The 22,640-nt window shown below is 39.0% G+C and overlaps 1 protein-coding gene across 1 annotated transcript in view; it reads left to right on the top strand.

Moving 5' to 3' along the window:
* The window catches only part of SBF2 (SET binding factor 2), a 3,151,758-nt gene that overhangs the window by 2,604,022 nt on the left and 525,096 nt on the right, over nt 1-22,640 (top strand). Inside the window, exons 25-26 of the mRNA XM_044058929.1 lie at nt 13,290-13,363; nt 16,219-16,414. Coding sequence (XP_043914864.1) covers nt 13,290-13,363; nt 16,219-16,414 — 270 coding nt within the window. The remainder of the gene's footprint in view (nt 1-13,289; nt 13,364-16,218; nt 16,415-22,640) is intronic.

Genomic DNA, 22,640 nt, shown 5'->3' with positions numbered 1-22,640 from the left:
TCATACAACTCTTTGTATGCTTTATGTGCAATCACTAATATGTAAAAATCAACTTTTTGTACTGGAAGGTTGAGACTGTGGTTTCCCAGTGATTTCTCCTTTTTCCAAGTTGCATTCATCTCAGAATTGTCATTTATAAGCAGTTGGAGGTGTAAGGTATGCTGCCCTACCTCCTCCCATATTTGACAGTACATGGGGTTTACTTTCTGAAGTAAATTTATTTTTTTTTTAAGTTTGATTTCTTTAAGTATGAGATTATTAATAGTCTTTGTAAGAGCTTTCTCATACTGTAGTGATCATAAAGTCAGAGACCAAAAAGGATCTCAGTGGTCTTGAGCTTTTAAATAGGACTTCATTTGTTCATAGAATAAACTGTAATTTTCAAAATATCCATAATCCAGAGTTATTTCCTTATTCCAGCATGAGCATCTGTATTTTCATGGTTTCTTTAAAAGAGATTAAAAAATTATATTTCTTGGCATGACTCTAACTGTCAGAAAAATAACTGAACCAAGGATGTCCAAGCACAGCAGCGGGAACTTGCAAGGTTTCATTATCAGGTGAAAGGCCACAGCATTTAAAATTGGCCAAGCTCATGAGATCAGAGTAGCCAAAGAGACATATATGACATATGACTAACCCAAAGCTAGCCATGTACAATCAGAGCTCACGCTATGAGGATGAAAATGAAAGCATTTTCAAGTTGAGAGGGAAGGTTATGCTGGATTGTTTGTCATCCAAGCAGAACAACATGGACATTCAGTTAAATGTGATGGAAATTTCTGAGGAAAAATATGACCTTATTCTGAGAGATGTCTGACTAGCAGTGAAAATAAAAATAATTTATTTTAAACTTGTCCTCTTAATGTTCATTCCTTGTTTGGCATTCCAGACTTTGTCCGTCTCTCTCCTATGCAGTGGAAACCTTTGTTATTTTTGTGTTCCAGTAGAGATCAGGTGTACAAGAAAAAGGTGACGTGATTAAGAGCTGAGCTAATGGTCATTACCTGTTATTTAGGGACAGCTACTGTGTGCTGAAAAAGGAGCTGGTCCAGTATATATCTTAGATCTTTAGACATAATGATATTTAAATTACTGAACTGTAATAGCTTAAGGCTATGAGCTCTTACTTTCTGAACCTGTAACCCAACAGTGGTCTGACCATGAGGCTGGTTCCACCACCATGTTGGAAATGGCCACATACAACTAGAATTTCATGTCCATTGAACAGCCCATAGAATGGGTCTCAAGAGTAATCTGAACAAAGCCACATCCCAGCATAGAAGAGAAGATTTATTTTCAAAGTGCCACTAACCTGTTTTTAACTCAGATGTAGGAATTACCAATCTCTCCCACAGTAGTTGGGGGATGATCAGTGAAAAGAAACTTACAGGTTGCTCCCATGCCTGTGACATATGTATACGGTTGGTGTCCCCTCTTGATAGGTGAAGCACTTGCAGCAGTGGTCTAAACTAAAGAACCATTTTCTAGTCCTAGCCTGTCTGGCCTAGTGTGATGAATTATAGAGATTGCCTATGATGTTGTAGCATCAAGATGAGGCCAAAATTAGCACCTAGCATTGTCTTCATAATGAATGAAAACAGATCACAGAATATGGCTTCTTTTTGATAGCTCTTATGTTCATGTCCATCATCCTGTTACATTACATTTATGTGATGGCAGAAGGAGACCTTATGTGTATATAGTCTATTCTTTAACTGCAGTCCGTATTCTTTATATAGTCTATATTTTAACTGCAGTCAGTATTCTTTATATAGTCTATTATTTAACTGCAGTCCGTATTCTTTATATAGTCTGTTCTTTAACTGCAGTCCGTATTCTTTATATAGTTTATTCTTTAACTGCAGTCAGTATTCTTTATATAGTCTGTTCTTTAACTGCAGTCAGTATTCTTTATATAGTCTGTTCTTTAACTGCAGTCCGTATTCTTTATATTGTCTATTCTTTAACTGCAGTCCATATTCTTTATATAGTCTATTCTTTAACTGCAGTCAGTTTTCGTCCTCTTTCCCTCTTTGTCTTCTCCTTAACCTTTTCCTCCACCCGCATCACGTCCTCTTGAATGCCTTTGTTAATTCTGTTTCCACCATCCTTTCCTGATAGCCTCTTATGTGGGTCCACGACCCCTTCCATGAAGAAGTAGGTGCACAGATTCTGTGAGTTTTTAAAAGTTTTTTTTTTTTTTTTAAGTTTTTAGCTTCTGGTATTTAAGCCTTTCATTTGAGTGGGTTTCTGCTTCATGATGCACAGTACCGTGCACTGCTGCATACTTGTGCGCCATCAGTGAACAGATAGTTTGTCAATTTTTCCCTTCAATACAGTTCTAGTATATTAGTGTCATCCTCATCTTTAGTACATCTCTGGCATAAGTAGTATTGCTAGTGAGCTGTGACCTATTAAACCACCAGCCAAAACCCCATCAGAAATACCCATCTAGAGAGCATCTCCTAGATAAGTTCTGAAAGCACCCCTCTTTGTGATAATGGTTCTTCAAATCTAGTATTATGGACAGTCGGACTACCCTTGTTTCTCCTGCCAGCCTTGTTGACTTGGGTCTCCTGAGGCAGTGTAGCAACTGCTCATGTACTATGACAACCCTCTACTAATAACTCACTCTAGTACAGAGTGCAAGAGCTGTATCTACACCAAGAATCTTTAATCCATGCTCTCTCACACTCAAAACAGTAACACTGAAGAGGTTGTCAACTCATCCACCACTACACATGCACATAGTACCACTAGTTCTACACATAGTACGCATCCAACACATAAATCAACATATGCAGACGTTCTGTCAAAAAAAATTAACAAAACACCAGAGACCTCCAAAACAAAAGACTGCTACAATTAACACAGTTCCCATAGCACTTAAGACACATAGCAACACCGATGTTTCACCTACCAAGCCCTTAAGGCGTAACACTCAAAACCAAATTTTCTTGTCATTGGAGACTCCATAGTGAGACACACAGATATCCCACTCATCATGTTAGGTAAGGAGAAAGTCATGGTCAGCTGCCTGTCTGGTACCAGGAATCGTCAGGTAATACGTGCACTCATGTCTCCCAGCAACATGTACTATTATGACTCTGTCATAGCTCATGTTGGAGTGAACAACCTGAGATGTACCTCACTGGACTATATGAACAGAGACATGATTGAGCTGTCTGAGTATGTGCCCTAGGCAGGTATGTCCCTAGCCTTAAGCAGCATATTACTTTCACCTAGAATGATGCCGCATTATAAACAAAAAATGACTGATTTCAATAATTGGCTTAGTTTTTGGTGTCATTCAAAGAGGATCCAGTTTCTGTCAGCCTTGGGAGGTCATGGTTGATGAACATTGCTGCTTTGCCAGAGATGGTTTTCACTTGGCACCATTAGGCTTTCGGCTGCTGGCAAAGGCTCCTGCATCCCCCATAGTGCTTTTTTATGCATGGGCTCAAAAACAAAATTGCCAATGTGAAAATTGCCAACCATAATAAAATAAGAGTTATGCTGCTAAATGCTAGGAGCTTAAACCAGAAACTGGACACCCTGCAAGTTCTTCTGTCACTGAAGGCTGTAGATGTTTGTGCAGTCACAGAAACCTGATTCAGGGCCTTAAGAGTACCCTGGCCTTGCAAGGCTACAATGCCTTCCACACATTTATATCATAAAACAAAAGTGTGAGAGCCAAAGGAGGCAGTCTTTCTAGCTATACTAGATGCAAATTCACCTCCTGACTAGTTAGACTGGACAACACCATGGAGTTGCTCCATGTTTAGATTACTGTGGGTAAGACCCCCATTCAAGTCGTAACTAGTTGTAGATCCCCTTCCATGGATCATGATGTGCATGAGGCCTACTTGACCAACCTGGAGTTAGCCCATTTGTTGCCAAACACTCTGGTCATAGAGGATTTTAATTATCCCACCATCAACTGGGAAACCTACTCTAGCCCTAACTCACTAGCGCAAAAGCTCCTTGACTTTGTTAACTTAGATGCCCTGGAACAAATTGTTCAAACCCCAACAAGAGTAACAAACATACACGATCTTGTCCTCACTAACATGACAAACAGATATATCACTGCAACTCTCAGACCCTCATTTGTTAAATCTGACCACAAATCAGTTGCCTTCAAACTGGTACTAACACCAGAACTCACAAAGGGGGAAGTCAGACTAAAAAACTTCACCAAACAAACTATACCCTCTTAGGGGAAGGTATAAATGCATTCCAAGCCCCACCCAAGCTGGAAGTGGCAACTCCACCAAAGCTTGCACTAAAGCCCTGTACAATCACATGTATAAGTGTATAGACTCCGCTGTTCCAGACAGAATCGATACCAGAGCCCCAAGTAAAACAAAACAAAAAAAGCTACCCTGCTGGACATCCCACATCAACAAACTTTACAATAAATGCAAAAAGTTTCTGTCTTAGAAAACAAAGGCGTGGCCCTAACAATGAAAAAGCACCCTCCTCAGCCTTAACAAGCAAATAAGACAACACGTCAAAATCTATAAGGGAATGTATAAGAGAAACTTAGCAAGTAGAGCCAAGGATATCCATAAGGCCTTTTACAGCTACATATGTAGCCTAAAATGTAGGACCCAGGCATGTACAGAACTAGTGACCAACGGTATCACACACACACTGACCCCACACGGATAGCAATCCTGCTAGTGGACAGATTTGGTGAAAATTTCACTCCCTTATCCCCCTCCAAACTTATCGCAAACCTTGGCCCAAATTCCCCCCACCCTATATATCCAAAGAACAAGTCACTAAAGCCTTGTCTAAAGCAAAAAACACAGCCTCTATGTGACCAGATGGCATCCCAGGTAGTCTTCTAAACAAACTAAAACATGAGCTAGCATCACCATTAAGTACCCTATTCAATCACAGCCTAACCACTGGCTTTAATCCTGTGGAATGGAGAAGAGCAACAGTTATTACCCTCCACAAAGGTGGTTTTGCAACAGACCCAGGGAATTCTAGACCCATAAGTCTGACCAGCCTCATCTGTAAAGCCATGGAATGTATCATCATGGACCTTATAAATAAAGACATGGGCGATCTCCAAACCCTGGGTCCGACCCAATTCACCTTTGTCAAAGGCAGTATCCTGTCTGTTAAACCTAATGGATTTCTTCAAAAAAAATGTGTCCAGGGCAATTGACAAGGGCAGATCTGTGCACACAGCATATCTTGACTTGGAAAAGGCCTTGGACACAATCCCACACTCAAGCATTACCAATAAACTTAGTAAACTGAATGTAAACCCCTTTGTTGTAAGAAGGGTGGCCAAATGGCTCACAAACCAGGATCACTCTATCAAAGTGGGTGACTCCACCTCAACCAGCAGATCTGTCACCAGTGAGGTGCCACAAGTCTCAGTACTGATCCCCCTGTTAGTATATACTTCTCAGAAGTTCAGGCCAAAACTAAGGGCCCATGGCTGACAAAGTATGCAGACAGCTGCACACTGGGTGTAATTATTGAATCCTCAAATGATGTCAGTATATTTCAGGACTGTCTTACGAAGACCATCTACTGGTGTCTTATTCACAGTCTCAAACTGAATGCAAAGAAATGCATCATCATTCCCTTTGGTAAAAATAATGTCCCTTCATGCTATCAAATTATTAACAGCAGTACCCTCTGTACCTACAAAGCGGTAAGAGATCTGGGATCACAAGTAGACTGTGACCTTAACTTTGAAGACCATGTGTCTACTATAGTAAGGAAGGCTTTCTATGTAATACTCACACAAAGGCATCGCCTCTATAACCCCTCTATACGCGTCATTAATCAGGCCCATAATTGAGTTTAATGCCCCTTTCGGCATATACTGTACAGAGTATCTGCAGCAATTGGAGAGACCTCAGAGGTTTCTAACTAAGAAGACCAAGAGACTCCAACAAGTGCCTTTCACTGACTGACTAAAGTCCCTGTCACTATACTCAGTAAAATATAGGCTTCTTAGGGAAGACGTATGCCTGGGTTAAATCTCTGGCCCACATGTAATGAATTTGATGTGCATCCATACATCAAACAAGACTAGAGCCACCTGTTCCAGGGACCTAAATATGGCTTGTGACATAAATAGGATGTGCTGAAAGGACAGATTTGTCTCACAGTGACTGCTGCTTCCTTGGAACAGGCTACCAATTCATATGAAGCAGAGCACCTGTATGACACTGTTCAAAAGGAACCTGGACAACTGGATGGGGCAACATAAAGTCTTACCAAGGATAGCACCCACAACCATTCTGGACATGAGTGGTCATTAATAAATGCAATCCTGGGTATTGACTAGAGTATGTATGTATGTGTGTATGGTATTACATTGGTATGAAATGGCTATGCTTGAAATGACCTCCAGATCAATAGCCTAATAACCTCCTATGATTCTATGAATAAGTGGTCCCTGTAATCTAATGCCTATGCCCCCTCCATCCCCCTGAGGCCTTTTTGTTTGGGACAATCCGTTCCCATCTTCCTGATGTGGTCTTTTGCAAGCCTCTCACATCCTTACTGTGTATTCTTGTCTCTAATGAGAGGAGATTTAGCTCCTTTAGTCTCTGGTCATATTCTTTCATAGACATGCCATATACCCTTCTGGTTGCTGTCCTCTGGAGCCATTCCGTGACCCTAATATAGTCCACCTTATACATCCTCTAGAACCACATATAATAATTAACGATGTGACCTGACAAGAGCCTGATAGACCAAGAATATTACTGGTGTAATTCTGGAGTCTGTCTCTTCGAGGATCCACTCCAAATGTTGCTGGCTGATGCCACTTTCCCCTCATTCTTCTCCTTGTGGCCCAGTAAAGATATGACTAAGACTCCTTTTACTGCTCTCTTGTCACCAATTCTACTCTCATAAGCTTATAATTAACACCAGAGGTTCTAAGATCCATGTGCAGAAAGAAATGTAATAATGAAGAAGTGGAAATTATCTAGAGGAAAAAGGTGTTATCAGCATAGTCCAGTAAATGTTATTGAACCTGTAAGCCAGTGATGGTTAACGTATGCCACGCATGTCAAAGGTGACACAGCAGCGTTCACCAACACCCAAGTTACCAAAGAAACTGAATGAACAAAAATACAAGAAATATGTGACCCTGCACATATCTATTAAAAGTTAGCAACAAAAAAGTCATTAATTGATGTTAATCAAATCAAATGCAATGTGTTTCATATTTTTTCAATTCAATTAAAATTTACTGTTAAAAGTAGAGTAAGTTTTTGGTGCACTGTTTTAAGCCCAATTATCAGTGTGCGTATTGTTTTCTTTATTGTAAGTCAGTGATTTTTCTTTACTTTTTTAATACATAGCAGCACACATGATTGAACTATATATTTTTAACTAAATTAATATGTAAATAATTGTTTCTCTTTTGTTCGGGGGGGAGGGGTGACACACCAGCACAGTCAAGATAGGCATTTTCCAAATTTTTGATTCGCCAAGCCCAAAAGGTTCGCCATCACTGCTGTAAGCCAAAAAAGTGAACCAAAAGTCAGATGCTCATTCAGTAATCGTGTCAAGACCATCTGGATAGAGAGGTTACATGAAAGAAGGGAAGCAGCTACATCTTGTTCCATTCAGGTTTAGCAGCACAGTTAGCAAATAATGCTGTAAAATATGAACAATGAGAAGAGTCCAGTGTTACATTACATCAAGGGCAATCTATGCCCCGTAGGAATTTCAGGAGCTGTCAGGTGAAAGAAAAATATTTCTGACAGATGCTCCCTCTAAAATCTGTAATAATCTAGCCGAGGCTTGACATTCAAGTCACCAAACAAGTTGGGTTTAAATTATATAATTAGACAAAAGTCTCAGACTAGATTATTTAAGCACAAATAGCTTAGGGTGAGATTGAGCAACTCCATTTACCAAAGAAGGCAACAAATCAGTTCAGGCCGCAAATTCAGGCTGGAAGAATGTACAAACCAAAACAGACTAGAATGAGCAGAAGTGAGAGTGGGTGGTGATTCTGTTAGTGGGTGAAAGATGAAACAGCTTCATGTCTGAGGGATGAAAAACAGTATAAAGATTCCAGCAGTAATCTTACTGGGTTCCAGTATAACAAGCTAGATGGCAACGTCATGTGAATACTGTACAATTTCTCATTGAAAGTAAGTCTCCTCACTCTCGCTTTAAGTGCATATTAAAGCATTTAGTGCATTAAATACAAATACAAATTTCTCATTCAGGGCTGAGCAACTGTGCCACAACTGAGACTAACTTGCGTGAAACTGCACATTCAGAATGGAAAATTGCTCATGCTGCCATTAAGTGCCTTACAAATAGCCATTAGTTTTGTGACCGAAGCCCATATTTGAAACATTGTGACATTGCATATCCCGTGTGAGGATTACCTGTACAGAGCTTGACATTAGTTATATATTAAAATGTGCTCCTGGCCTAAGAAATGAAATGAATGGTTGTTTGGGATGTAGCAAACAGTGCATTTCACCTCAGCTATCCAAGTGTTTTGGTTTGTGAAGTTAGACCATGCTAACCAAGAACTGTTGCAAGGGATATAAGAACTGTTGGTATTCATTCAGAGCCTTTATAAGGAATGCTTCTCTCTCTTTAACTTGCACAATGAATTCTGGGATTAGCTGTAATGAGGAGCAAAGCCTAATGTTCACAACTGATGAAAATTCTAACTTGAGTTACCCATGTTCTGCACACAAAGTGACCTGTGCATACAGATAAGCTGAGACAAACAAAACCAAGTATGAGGAAACATGGTTTAGGTACCTTAGGGTGTGAGTCTCTTTACATTCTTCTTAAAAAGTGCTCCCCTAAGTTCTGTGAGAAAAACGTACATATGTGTATTTGTATGCAAGCATGGGTTATGTATGTATGCATATAACTCCTTCTCTCTCTCTCTCTATGTGTATGTATTTGTGTGTGTGTGTGTGTGTGTGTGTGTGTGTGTGTGTGTGTGTATATATATATATATATATATATATATATATATATATATATATATATATATGAGAGATTAATGTATGTGTATATGTGTATGTATATATATATATATATATTGTATTGTATTATATTATATTACTCTGTGGGTATATCTGAGGGCAGTTCATCAAAAGAGTGAAATACTTGGAAAATTCATCAAAAACATACACATTTTGAGTGATGAAGATGTGGAAAGGAGGCAGACTGAATGCATGTAAGTAAGGTGTGTTTGGGTTTTTAATGCCGAATGTTTCAGTGCAAACGCGCGCGCATGTGTGAGTGTGCGCATGCGTGTTTAGGTTAGAGTAAAGTGCTAGGAAGGGGAATAGATTTAGTGTGGTGAATGTGTGCTGCTGTACGTGGTGTGTGTCTGAATGACTTTTGTAGTAGTGGTGGTGTTACAGAAAGCGTTTTTTTTTTAACATTAGGTGTATAATTGGAGTTAGGGGCAGGGTTAGGGTGACACACTTCAGCAATGTGGTGCAGATATACAAATTTCCAGGGATTATCCTGCCTCTAACCCTAACCCCATACCTTACTTTAGGATAAAACTTTGCATTATTCAGACAAAGTGTAGCTGAAGTTACTAGCATGGATATTATTAACAAATTGTAAAAGGAAGCTGTTTTTTATTTTGCTGTTATTATTTTGATGTGTTGCTTTTTTGGTAAGCATATTTTTTGAAGTGCCAGCATTGATCTGATGCATTTCTATATGTATGCTCAACATAAACTCATACGTATGAGTGCGTGTGTGTGTGTGTGTGTGTGTGTGTGTGTGTATACATGTGTATGTGCACACGTGCGCACGCGTGTGTGTGTGTGTGTGTGTGTATATATATATATATATATATATATATATATATATATATATATATATATATATATATATATATATACGTATAGCTATATATACACAATATAACAAGTACAAGTATGTACACATGTCCTAGAAATGAACACTGGTAAATCTGTATGCTGTATATGCGAGAGTACCAGGTATTTTGTTTGGCTCTTTCACCAAAGTGCAAGTGTTTTTTGATTGCTTCTAGTAAGTGTGATCACATAAATTGCATTTGTCAAAGTACAACTACCTTTGACATTTGTAGAACATTAAATATGGATGAACTGTGGTCCACACCTTTCTTATGTATATATATATATATATATATATATATATATATATATATATTTATATCGAAAGCCTGGGATCACTGTATCTTTGAAAAGGAGAAATCATAGTAAAACCACAATCTTGATATATGAATGAAAAATCAGAGTAGCATGTAAGTGAATCCACATGAAGATTTGTGTCAGTGCTGTGTCATTCCTAATTCTGACACTCATATTGTTTATTTCCACACTTTGTATTCTCATCATGCGCTGTATATCACAACTCTTAACAATGTCATTGCGTTCAGCAACTAAACTCCATGCAGTAAATACACACAATGCAGACAGCAACTGTGTACACAGAAACTGCACAAAAAGCACTGCACACACACACTGGTCTTTAATATACAAATGAGTATCAACAACGTTAAAATGAAAGAAAAGCTAAAAGAAAATAATTACTTCAACCAGCCTGCCAAAGAATGTCATCTCTGGCAAAACTGAGAGAAACTGAAAAATTGTCCCAACTTAAAAAGTAACAAAGGTGACAAAAATACATTACGAAATTTCAACAATGTAGAAAAATGGACTTTTCAGATCATCCCCTAAACTTAAATTTCTTCAAACCCAATTAAATACTGTGTGCATTCAGGGCTTACCAGCTGTGCTCCTCATATGTTGTTTTATTTTAAATTTGTTTCTGTTGATACTAGGTGTATTCAAATCCATGCCTTTCTTTTAAATTCTGTGCTGCTGTTTGCCTAAACTTTCACTGCAAGTAACATTCACTCAAGGCACAGAGGCCTGAAGTCCTGATTGTGGTCCAGGCTACCTGGGTGTGATTAGTGGCTCAGGTATCAGAAGCTGGTGCAGGGAGGCATGAGTGTGTCCATTTTGTGGGAGGATGGGGCTGGGAGTGTGTCCAGGAGCACCTACAGAAGTAGAGTTTCCATTGTGGTGAGTGAGAAAACTAATATAGAGTGCTTCTGTGAATGGGAAAGGTGGGTTGCTAAGGTTTGCCTCCACAGACATGACTGGGGGGAGGGGTCATTGTGGATCATCCAGCACACATCCTACACTCGCAGCATTTATGGGAACAAGCAAGAAGAGATTGGCTGAAAAGTAGCACCCCCAGTGACAGCAATATGATGCAGTCTGAGGATGCTTGCAGCTCCTTATTTGCCCTAATCCATATTAAAGTCTATGGGCAGAAGGAGGGACAGGGTTGACCCAGTGAATGAGGAGAGACACTGGAGTTCGCCAGTGGTCAGCTGTGTTGAGACAATGTAGCAAGAAATGGCTAAATGGAATGTGAGTGGTGGTGAGAGGTCTGCTCTTCTACACAGTCAGGTTGCTGAGCATGTTTCATGATGCTTGGCTTTGCCTCTCATCATGAAACTTGACTATGATGCCAGCATTAGTGGACGTCTCTTGCCATAACTGATAAAAGCAGCTTCTCACACAGGGTTAGTAGGGTAGTTTCTTAATAGCCTTCCTTGAACAGGTAGTCAGAATCAAAACTGTGAGTTCATTCTGATAGAGGAAGGTTTGACAAAATGTGGGGAGTAGGGGAGGCATAAAGGTGTTTACTTCACAGATATAAAGTACAAGTGTGTTTCTGATCTCTGGTTGTTGGCTAGATAGTCTAGTATTTACCTATGAAACTAGATACTCGATAAAGTGTTAAGTACATGAAAATCCACAGACTGTTCTAGGGGTCATTAAAAGGCAGAGAGAGAGTACAACATTTGGAGCAGTTAACCAAGCTTGGAGTTGTTAACATTTCTGGTTTGTGAAAGAGATGGCTATTGCAGAAGGAGGTATTTACTTTTTGGTTATGTCATGAACTCAAAGCTCTGGCTGTGGTTAGTGCAACCTGGTATTATCTGTCATCTGTGACAGTTTTCCATAGTTCAAAGTGGTGCCGGCAGGAAAGAAGTCATTTGTGAGATAGAGACCAGATTCTGAAGTAAGACACAGAGAAGATCAGTTCCTCAAAAATCGCATAGTAAAAGTATTTAATGTAAACATCAAAGTAACATCAACGCTTAGTTTTATTTAACACTTTTCTATTCTTTAATTTATGGCAAAATTGCCATTAATATAAAAAAGTAGCGGGGGGTGTTAGGATACTGTAGAAATGTTAAATGCCTTGTTTTTGCAGTATAAGCTCACACTTCTTTGCCAGATTTCCAAAAAGGAATGTGTTACAGTCAGATTATGGCTGAAAAAGCATCATTGAGCATCTCATAATTAAAACTATTGCTATAGCAATATTGAAGTAGTAATAATATATTATGAATATAAGAGACTAATATAGTGATGTAGTATAGTAATATAGTAGTAGTGATAAAAAGTAATTGCTTGCTTGCTACTACTTATGAAGTAGTAATAATATATTATGAATATGAGACTAATCCTATGGTAATGCAGTATAGTAATATAGTAGTAGTAATAAAAAGTAATAGCTTGCATACTATTAATTTACATTCATTTCTTAAAATGACCCATTAAGAATTGTTTCAGTCCAGCTAAGATTTTTGCACAAAGGTTACTATGAATGTAATAGTTTAAACATTGAAATTAAGTTATTTTCATAGAGAAATATTGTCGTCTGAAGATATAAAAAAGTCATCTACTTTTGCAAGTTTCTGGCATGTTATATTATAACATTATTTAAGAAAAGAAACTATTACTTTTCTTAAATAATGGCATAGTATAATGCCTGTTTACTGCCCTTCCGCAGATGTCTGGCATCCGGAGAAAGCAAGATCTCCGGTCTCGCTATGTTAAATGAGTTTAACATAGCGAGACAGGGACATCTCCGTTGCTTATTTTTAAAACATCTCGCATGTTAAACCCATTTAACATAGCGAGATAAAAAAGCGGAGATCTTGCTTTCTCCGAATGGGTTTAACATGGCGAGACCTTTGAAAATAATCTCCGTTGCTTATTTTAGCTGTCCCGCTTGTTAAACCCATTTAACATAGCGTGACAGTGTTTTTAAAATGAGTTATACTAATGGAAAAGTCCTTTCCATTAGTATAATCATGGTATAATACTCCTGAGCTTGCATGCACACACAATGGTTAATGGAAGTGTAAAAATGAAAATGGTATTAACTACTTTTCAACAGTTTACTGAATATTAATCATATTTTTTCACTATTAATATTTTTAGGTAATGTAGCAATGCATATTGAAACTCTGGAGGTAGTGTATCGAGAAAGTAAAAGGCTTCCGCCAATAATGAAGGCAAGTAATATACTGTCATTTAGAAATATATGTTTATTCAAATAAATTGCTTTAGATACTGTTTTCTTATCTTTTTCTGTTTGTAATTAAAGATCTCTTAACATGTTGATATTAAAATAATTTAAATAATTTTTCTATGGTTATATTTGGTTTTGTCAGCCAGTAACCAGAAAGTACAATATGTTTACTAGCTACTTCCTGAAAATCAGTTTCATTATGCGTGAGGAATCATAAGACATTTGCTTGCAGTGAGTGTTATGTGCTAAATTCTGTCCTACCTCTAGTAAAGGAGCATCTCAGAAGTGAGCACGTGTCTAGTGCATCCTTTACCTTCGCACTCTACTGTTAGCTTTTGGGACTCCTCTGTAGGTAGCATTAAGCAGTTCCCTTCTCAGATACACACATCATGTTCCTTGGTGTTTCTCTGGTGTGAGTCAGTGTGTCCAGCAGCATTAAGTGTTTCCCTTTTCACTGACACACATCCCACTCCTCAGTGCTCCCCTCATGTCTTTGTATGGTCTCTGAATCAGCACGCGTGTGAAAAGGCTTCTTAGTGTCACCCTGTGACTTGTATGTCCACCTTCAATGACTGGCTTTTCAGATGAGTGAAGGGATTTGCAAATAACCTTCGTTTGCTGCCCCTTTTCCCCATATATATGGAACTTTTCAATGTATCAAGCTGGAACTCTTCAACCAATTAGAAGGAGACTATTTAGTGATGTCCAGTAGCCGGCCTTAGGCATAGGCCAACTAGGCGGCTGCCTAGGGGGCTGCTCTTCTAGGGGGGCTTTTCCAGTGTTTATTTTGTTTAGGTAGACCAGGATGGGGGCACCGGGTGTTGTGGTGGGAGGGCGGCATGGAGCCCTTTTGCCTAGGGCACCAGTTGACCTAAGGCCGTCCAGACCTCCCTACTTGTCTTTGTAAATCCTGCCTTCCTCCTCTAGATCGTTTATGTATGCTGTTTCCCAGTAACATATAAGGTGGCGTACTGGCTAGTGCTTTTTGCTTGACAGCTCCAGAGTTTGTTGTTTGGTCCTGCTCTCTGGATGCCGGGTTTCTTTAGATTTTCTAGGTTACAATCACTTCTCACAGAAATAGTTTGGGTTGCTTGACTGTTCAGAAGTATCCCTTGGTTTCTATTATAGAGATCTCCTTCATGTCAGCTTTTGGTTCAGTGAGTCTAACTTGGGTAGCAAGCTGAAATAAATAAATAAACTGAGTGCCTGAGTCCATGGCACAATGTGATGGTGCCCTGACTGTGACCCTAATGACTGGGATTCATTTAGTAGCCCCTGCACTGGAAGAAATAAGCAAAGAGGGAGAGCAGAAAAAGGGGAGTGATCCACTCACTTCTCCCCAGGGCAGAGGGTTGTTGCACACACTTGAACGACACAGGGAAAAGTATGATTTCCCTGCTTCCAGGTTAGGGACAGGAATGCTTGGTGGCAGCATCCCTTGCAGAAATGAGGGATGAGTAGAACAGTCAGCTTACTCTACGACCTCCTTTCTCAACCTAGCTGGGCATGCATAGGGAGATGGGGAATAAAAGGAAAGAAATTTGAAGGGGGGGAGATTGGCATAATGGTTAAGGTGTTTACCTTACAGACACAAGGTGCAGGGTTTGATTCTCACTTGGGGTAATTGGTTAGGCTTAAAAATGGCCCACAAGGGCAATTAGCCTAGTACTAAACTATGAACCTATGAACCACCCTTAATGGCTGTGTAAATGATGGCCCACCCTGGTCATCCTTACCTCACTGACTAAGAATGTAAGTGCTATTTGACTGAGAGAGGGTTGTTTACTGACCTCAGTGACAAAAATTACAAAAACAAATAAATTGAGTGATTAAATAAGGTAATCAGATTTCATATTGCTTTTATGTGGTAAATTGCAGCTAATCTTTTAGAGAGTTTTCTGTTTCATTTGCTTTTTCTGATATGAGAAGCTTAGATTTACTTCAGTGTTAAACAAGTGCATAGCAAGACATTAATGATTTCTGCACCAAACTCCCATGTTGCTAACTTCCCCCAACACAACTGGTCTTTTTTTAGTAATAGCACATAAACTGAAAGTCTCAAAAGGCCTGGGCACAGTTACATCTTTGTTGACTGCCCTGTACACTTTCTGTTTCATTTATGTATATGAACATGGTATTCCTGTTGTCTCAGAGCTGGCCAGAATGCTGCATCTCAGGAGTAAATTTAGACCTGTGCTGGTAGCATAGAGTGATAAATACCTGACTATGGAGCAGTTAACACGTGTTTAATTGGTGGCTTTGGTGCTTGATGGAGCAGGAAGAGAGGATGAATGTACCTGTCCTGGAAGGGAGGGACTATATGAGGCTGTCCTTCATTTAACTCTGGTGCAGGTGTGGTTACCTCCGGGCACAGGACAGAACACATACTCTGGCCATTCCTTATTGCTGGCTCAGTCTTACTGAGGGTGTATAAGCATCAGCACAAAGAATCCTGGTCCCTCTGTAGATGATGGCAGCATTCCAAGTAGCTTCAACCTTACTTCCGGAGATGAGAGAAGACACAAAAAAGTAGAGAAGGTAACACCCTAAACCTTGAGGGATAAATGGGCCAGGTGAGATGCAGAAGAGAGGTTTGCTGGTCAGAGAATGATACTGGACCAAAATAAACAAATAAATAGTTTGTGGACCTTTGGCTTGCACAATGTAGACTGGTTACACCTTGCTATTAAACTATCACTCTGCTGTTCTAGAAAATGGAAACAACCCTTGAATATAGATGCACTACAGAAAAGTACATTAGTCTTAACATGTAATGTAAGTGTTCTTGTAGTAGCCTGTATTATGTCTCCTATCACTGTGATTTTGTTTTGAATATAGCCCAAAATTTTACAACCTGCTTTGCTGCCTGGTGAAAAAATCGAGTTTGAAGGCCTGCGTGTGTTTTTGTACCCTGATGGCAGAGAGGAAGCAACAGGAGGAATTCTTGGAGGACCTAACATTCTGCCTGCAGAGGGAGCACTGTTTCTTACTACATACAGAATTATTTTTAAAGGCACTCCTCATGATCATATTGGTATGGCACATTGTTTTCAATACATATGCTTTACTTTTGTAACAGAGTAATTATACAATTTAATATTGGCAAGTGTGAATTGATTATTTTTAAAATTAATTGCATACCACCACAAATCTCTTCATAGGTGTTTTGTAGGCTAATGACCACAAGGGCCTTTTTAAGCCTAGTCATGCATTCCAAATCTTTGACAAGTTCTGATGCCCTTGATATAAGTGTAAGCATGGGCCTGGGAAATGAACCCTTTACAGGTTACCTGTTTGCATCAGAGACATAGGCGCCAAACTAGGGATGAATTTCCAGTTTCCCATCCAATTGTCCAAGCTGCACTTGAATTGGATTATGGAGGAACTCTGCTTCACATGGATGGGGAGCCTGTTCCATAGATAGTGTAGTCTCTGGGATACACACCTATCTGTCCAGCAGGTCCTGTTTATATCACAAGCAAGGTTTAAGTCTTTAGAATGGGTAATTCTGTTACTGTTTATTTTGTGGATATGCAGGAGGTCCATCAGAGTAGGGTCTGACAATGCCCTGTATGCCAAGCATAGATCTCCCCTCAAAAGCCTGTAGGATACAGAATAGAGGGATAGGGCATTGAGGCAGTCTGCACAGGATATATTACTTATGCCCTGTATTCTTTTAGTGAGGAACCTCTGTGGCCATTTCAGTTGTTGGACATGCCTAGTTAGGTACATACCAAAGGGAACATTGTACTCAATGACAGACCTGATTAATGCCGAAATCAGTGGAACAGTGACTACCTTGGACTTAGATGCCATACCTTTGTTTATAAGTTGCGCAACATAAAATGATTTCCTCACCACTGTAGACACATGATGATCAAAGGCTATATAACTATGTATGTGTGTCCCTAAGTCCCTAACTACTGGGTCAACTCTAAGGAGTGTGTTGTCAATATGATAGTTACCAGGGATGGATGACTTCCCAAAGGATACTATTATGCATTTCTTGGCATTTAGTTTTAGTACATGACTCTGAAACCAGTTGTTTGTCTGTGTCAGCCCCTCCTAGAGAACATTTGTGTCAGTGTGAGATTTAATGACTGCTCCAAATTTGCAATCATCTGCAAATCTAGTCAGCCAGAGACCACTTATATTGGACATGACTTTTGAGAAGTAAATGCCAAAAAGGAGCAGTCCAAGAACTGATCCCTGAGGGACTCCACTTGTGACTGGCCTCTTTGTAGAGGTGGACTCCCAAGTCTAACTTCCTGGGTCCTGTCTATGAGCCAGTTGGCTATCCACTGGGTGACATACGGGTTTGCACCTAACTTCCTGAGTTTGTCAACAATGCCCAAATATGGGATATTGTGTCAAATGCCTTGGCCAGGTCAATGTAGTCAGTGTGAATGATTTTGCCTTCATCCATTGCTTTGGTGACCTTCTCAAAGAAGTCTACCAGGTTGAGTAGGTATGATCTGCCCTTGACGGAACCAAACTGGGTTGGGTCCACTGTCTTGAGGTTTACTATGTCTCTATTGATCATCTCCATGATAATTCTTTCCATGACTTGACATAATAGACTAGTGAGACTTATGGGTCTGTAGTTGGCCCATCTTTATGCATAGGGATGACTGTTGCCTTTCTCCATTCATTTGGCACGAAGCCTGTTTGGAGGCTACAGTATGTTCAGACTTCTGGGGAAGTTTGTAGCCGAGTTATTTAATAAACCAGTGTCAACAATGAGATACAAGAAGTTTGGAAGATGGCAAACGTGGGGGTTGGGGGTTGTGGATTAGCATAATCATTATTAAAGTGTTGACCTCACAGACAACAGGGTACATAGTTTAATTCTCACCTCTGAGGGAAATTCATTAGGCTTAAAATGGCCCAGATGTTCAGCTAGCCTAGTACATGGCTATGAAGCTATAAAAAGTGCCTATCCACAAAGGAGACAGTAGGACCAATGTGGTAACTGTAAACTTTTCAACCTGACCTTGCATGTAGGTTATCTGATGACAAATATACTTGTAAAAGTGATGATGGTGTTCCTGGATTTCAGACACACTGCAAGGCACGAATCAGTATAGATTTATAGCCAAAATATATTGCCAATCCAACCTGATGCTGCTCTGTGACTGGATTATATTTTGATGACATCAAGCTCATTTATAGAATACATTTAGTCTAAACCCCTCAAAGAAGGCCGCAGAATAACATTCAATAATTAGAGCTGGGAAGCTGTATACCAGAAAGAAAGCTATTAGGGAAGGACTCAAGGGGCAGTAGTGAAGGGGACACTGGAGAGTGATAAATATTTTTACCACTAGGGTATCATTTTGATATGGTGCTCTTTATCTTGTTCAAGCCAGACACAGAGTAAGCTTAACGGAATAAACCTGTTGTCAGATAGTACTTATGTTGAGGCCAGAGTACAAGATTTAAGTAAATCCTAGAGAGGGGTCTAGAGAAATTTCCAGAATGTGAGGTGGTACTGGCATCAAGATTCAGTGCAGAAAAATGAAAGGTGTTCATATGGGGTACTTCACCCTGAAGACAGAATGTAGATTTGGAGAAGTTGAACAGACTAAGGCAATTACCTTTTTAGTGGTCATAACAAGACCAAACAAGTCTGGAGCCAAGAAAACATACAATAAGCTGGCTACATAAGTGTGCACACCCTTAAACTAATACTTTGTTGAAGCATCTTTTGATTTAATTACAGCATTCAGCCTTCTTGGGTAGGAGCCTATCAGCATGGCACATCTTGACTTGAGAATATTTGCCCATTGTTCCTTGCAAAAGCACTCTAAATCTGTCAGATTGTGAGGGCATCTCTTGTGCATAGCCCTCTTCAGGTTGCCCCATAGATTTTCTATTGGATTTAGGTCTAGGTTCTAGCTAGGCCATTCTAAAACTTTAATTTTCTTCTGGTGAAGCCATTCTTTTGTTGATCGTGATGTATGCTTGGGGTCATTGTCATTTTGAAAGGTGAAATTCCTCTTCAGCTTTCTTGCAGACACCTGAAGGTTTTGGGCCAAAAGTGACTGGTATTTGGAACTGTTCATAATTCCCTCCACCTTGACTAAAACCCCAGTTCCAGCTGAAGAAAAGCAACTCCAAAGCATGATAATGTCACCACCATGCTTCACCATGGGGATGTTGTTCTTTTGGTGATGCAAAGTGTTGTTTTTGCATCAAATGTACCTTTTGGAATTGCGGCCAAAATGTTCAGCCTTGGTCTCATCAGACCATATCACATTTTCCCACATGCTTTTGGGAAACTTGATGTATTGTTTTGCAAATTTTAGCCAGATCTGGATGTTTTTCTGTGTAAGAAAAGGCTTCTGTCTTGCAACCCTACCCCATAGTCCAGACATATGGAGAAGACGGGAGATTGTTGTCACATGTAGTACACAATTATTACTTGCCAGAAATTCCTCCAGCTCCTTCAGTGTTGGTATAGGTCTTTTGGCAGCCTTCCTGACCAGTTTTTGTCTTGTTTTTTTATCAATTTTGGAGGGGCATCCAGTTCTTTGCAATGTTAAAGTTGTCCCATATTTTCTACACTTTTTTTATGACTGTCTTCACTGCGTTCCATGGTATATCCAATGCTGTGGAAACTTTTTTATAGCCTTCTCTTGACTGATACCTTTCAACAATGAGATCCCTTTGATGCTTTGTAAGCTCTCTGCGAACCATGTTTTTGCTGTAGCAGGCAACTGAGTAAATGTCAGGAAAATCCTACTAGAACAGCTGAACATTATTTGGGATTAATTAGAGTCTCTCTAATTGATGGCAGGTGTGTACCCAAGAAGACTGAATGCTGTAATTAAATCAAAAGGTGCTTCAAAGAAGTATTAGTTTAAGGGTGTGCTCACTTATGCAACTAGCTTATTGTATGTTTTTTTTTTTTATTTTTTATATTTATTCCCCTAACAGATTTGTTTGCTTTTCAATTGAATTGTACAGGTTATAGGTCACATTAAAGATGGGAAAAGTTTTGAAATGATTTATTGTGGTCTCATTCTTTTGTATCACAAAAACCTGGCATTTTAACAGAGGTGTGTACACTTTTTATATTCACTGTATGTAGGTAAACAAAAAGATTTTGTGTAGCCAAATTTCAAGTGAGGCTTCACAAAATAATTGTTTCTTTATGTATCTGTTTAGGCACTTTGTTGTATTCTTTCTCTGAATTATTAGGTTGGAATGACTTGAAGTTTTTAACTTTAGAACTTGGGAAGTATCCCTCAGCTGAATGGCACAGAATTGTAGAAATGTAAACAGTACTCATCCCAACCCCAACAAAAGCAGAGTAAAAAGTAATGAAAAAATAAAACTCACAACAACAAAACTATGGGAAATGTTTACAGGGCGCATGTTCGGCTATTGAAAACAAAAAAACATGAATGTCTGAATACCGGACATTAAACATTGAAAGATGAAATTAGCGAACAACTACTTCTACCAAAATAAATTCATCGAATGGCCATAGTTGGTCAACAACCAGGAAGTAATGCCTGCCACATTGGGAGGTGTGGGGGGCCAAGCCCCCTACAATGGTTGGTTGTGTTCATGATGTTGGTCAACTGTAGCCATTCGATGAATTTAATTTAGTTGAAGTAGCTGTTCGCTAGTTTTACCTTTTGATGTTTCACATTAGGTATTAAGCCATTCGCGGTTTTTTTTTCATTTTCGATAGCCGAACATAAACCCATGTTAACAATGGACTAATCCGCACACAAACATCAGGCAGTGTACCACATGATAGAAATAAGCTTTGCCAGAGCTGTTTCTATCATAAACCAAACTTAAAATAAATAAATAAATAAATAAATCCAGAAAAGTTTTACAAACCATGTTAAAAGTAGTTCCAGGTTGCTTGAAGTGCACAAGCTGTGAGTCTGAGACCCTTGCCTTATGTTGTCAGAGGGTACAAGAAGAATTGCCATTGTTCATGGCATAGAAATCAGGAAAGAACCATTTTCAGAGTTTTGTTTCTTTCTACTGATACAGTCTATTCAGTGGGAGCACAACAAATGTAAAATCTTCATATCCAGTTACAGTAACTTTGTCCACTGTGGTAAATTTAATCTTTGAAGACAATAAAGAATTTACTTAGAAAAATTTCTAAAAAAAACTTTTTTAAGTGTAGCATTTCAAAAGCTGCGTTTCTTAGGACCTTTTTGCCTTGAAATTGTTTCACTTTCACCTTTTTGTCAGGGAATATTATTCTTTCTTTGAATTTTCACATACTAAATGGATGCTAGACCCAGTACAGGCACAAACAAACCTGGACAATTTGTAGTTGTATCCCTTCCCCAGAATCTTAGAGATAGTCTGCTTTACTTCATCCTGCAGTGGACTCCATCACCTCAAAAGAATGAATTTTGAAGGTGGAGGCACAACGTCTCATCCTGTCCATTTCCAGATTTGTTCCTAACCTTGCACTCTTTAGACCTGTTTTACTCTCTGCCTCCCTCCTCAGGTAGAAGTTGGATGCAGGAGATGATTTGTTTTCAAAATTTCATTTGAATCATCACTATTTTTAGAGCGCATTCCATTAGAAACTAAAAGTATCTTCAGATAAGTTAGTCCCATTTTCCAGGAATCTGGAATTCACTTTGTACACTCACTTGTCTCTTCTAATGACTTTATACATCTCTATGTAATGATATTCTGCTATCCCTGTAGGATAAGCCGTCTCAGTCATTTATGGTTGCATCTTATCCAAAACACTCTGCTAACCATAATTCTATTTTCCATCTGTATTTTTACTTTGTAAACTGCTTTTTGAACTAAATATCTTGTGATATTTTTACACCTATAAAAATTGAGCAAAAACAAACTAGTAAAACAAAACAAGCCGTGAGCAGCAGTAGACAGTCGACAAGAGTATATTTATTTAAGCGCTTTTCGTCAGCACTATAGGCTGACTACTTCAAAAACACAGCAACTGACAACATAAACCATATAAAAAGGTTGATCAATCAACCTACGTTTAACAATTAGCTACTTTAACTCAAATTTAAAGCAACAACACCCATAACAGTTAACAAATGGGTAATACCTGTATTCACGTTAGAAGCAGAGGGGACATAAAACATATACACTTGTTGATTTAAAACACATATAATTTTGTTAAAAATGTTTAAATAAATTATTATTGAGTGTTTCAAGATATATAAAAAAATATATACAATATTATGTTAACATAAACACACTAAAAATATATATATACAATACTATTATCTTCTAGT

This window comes from Protopterus annectens, chromosome 17.part0, assembly GCF_019279795.1.
Source record: "Protopterus annectens isolate FY-2018-M chromosome 17.part0, PAN1.0, whole genome shotgun sequence".
Taxonomy (NCBI): Eukaryota; Metazoa; Chordata; order Ceratodontiformes; family Protopteridae; genus Protopterus; species Protopterus annectens.
The sequence above is the reverse complement of the archived record's forward strand: the minus strand, read 5'-3'. Positions and strand labels throughout refer to the sequence as shown.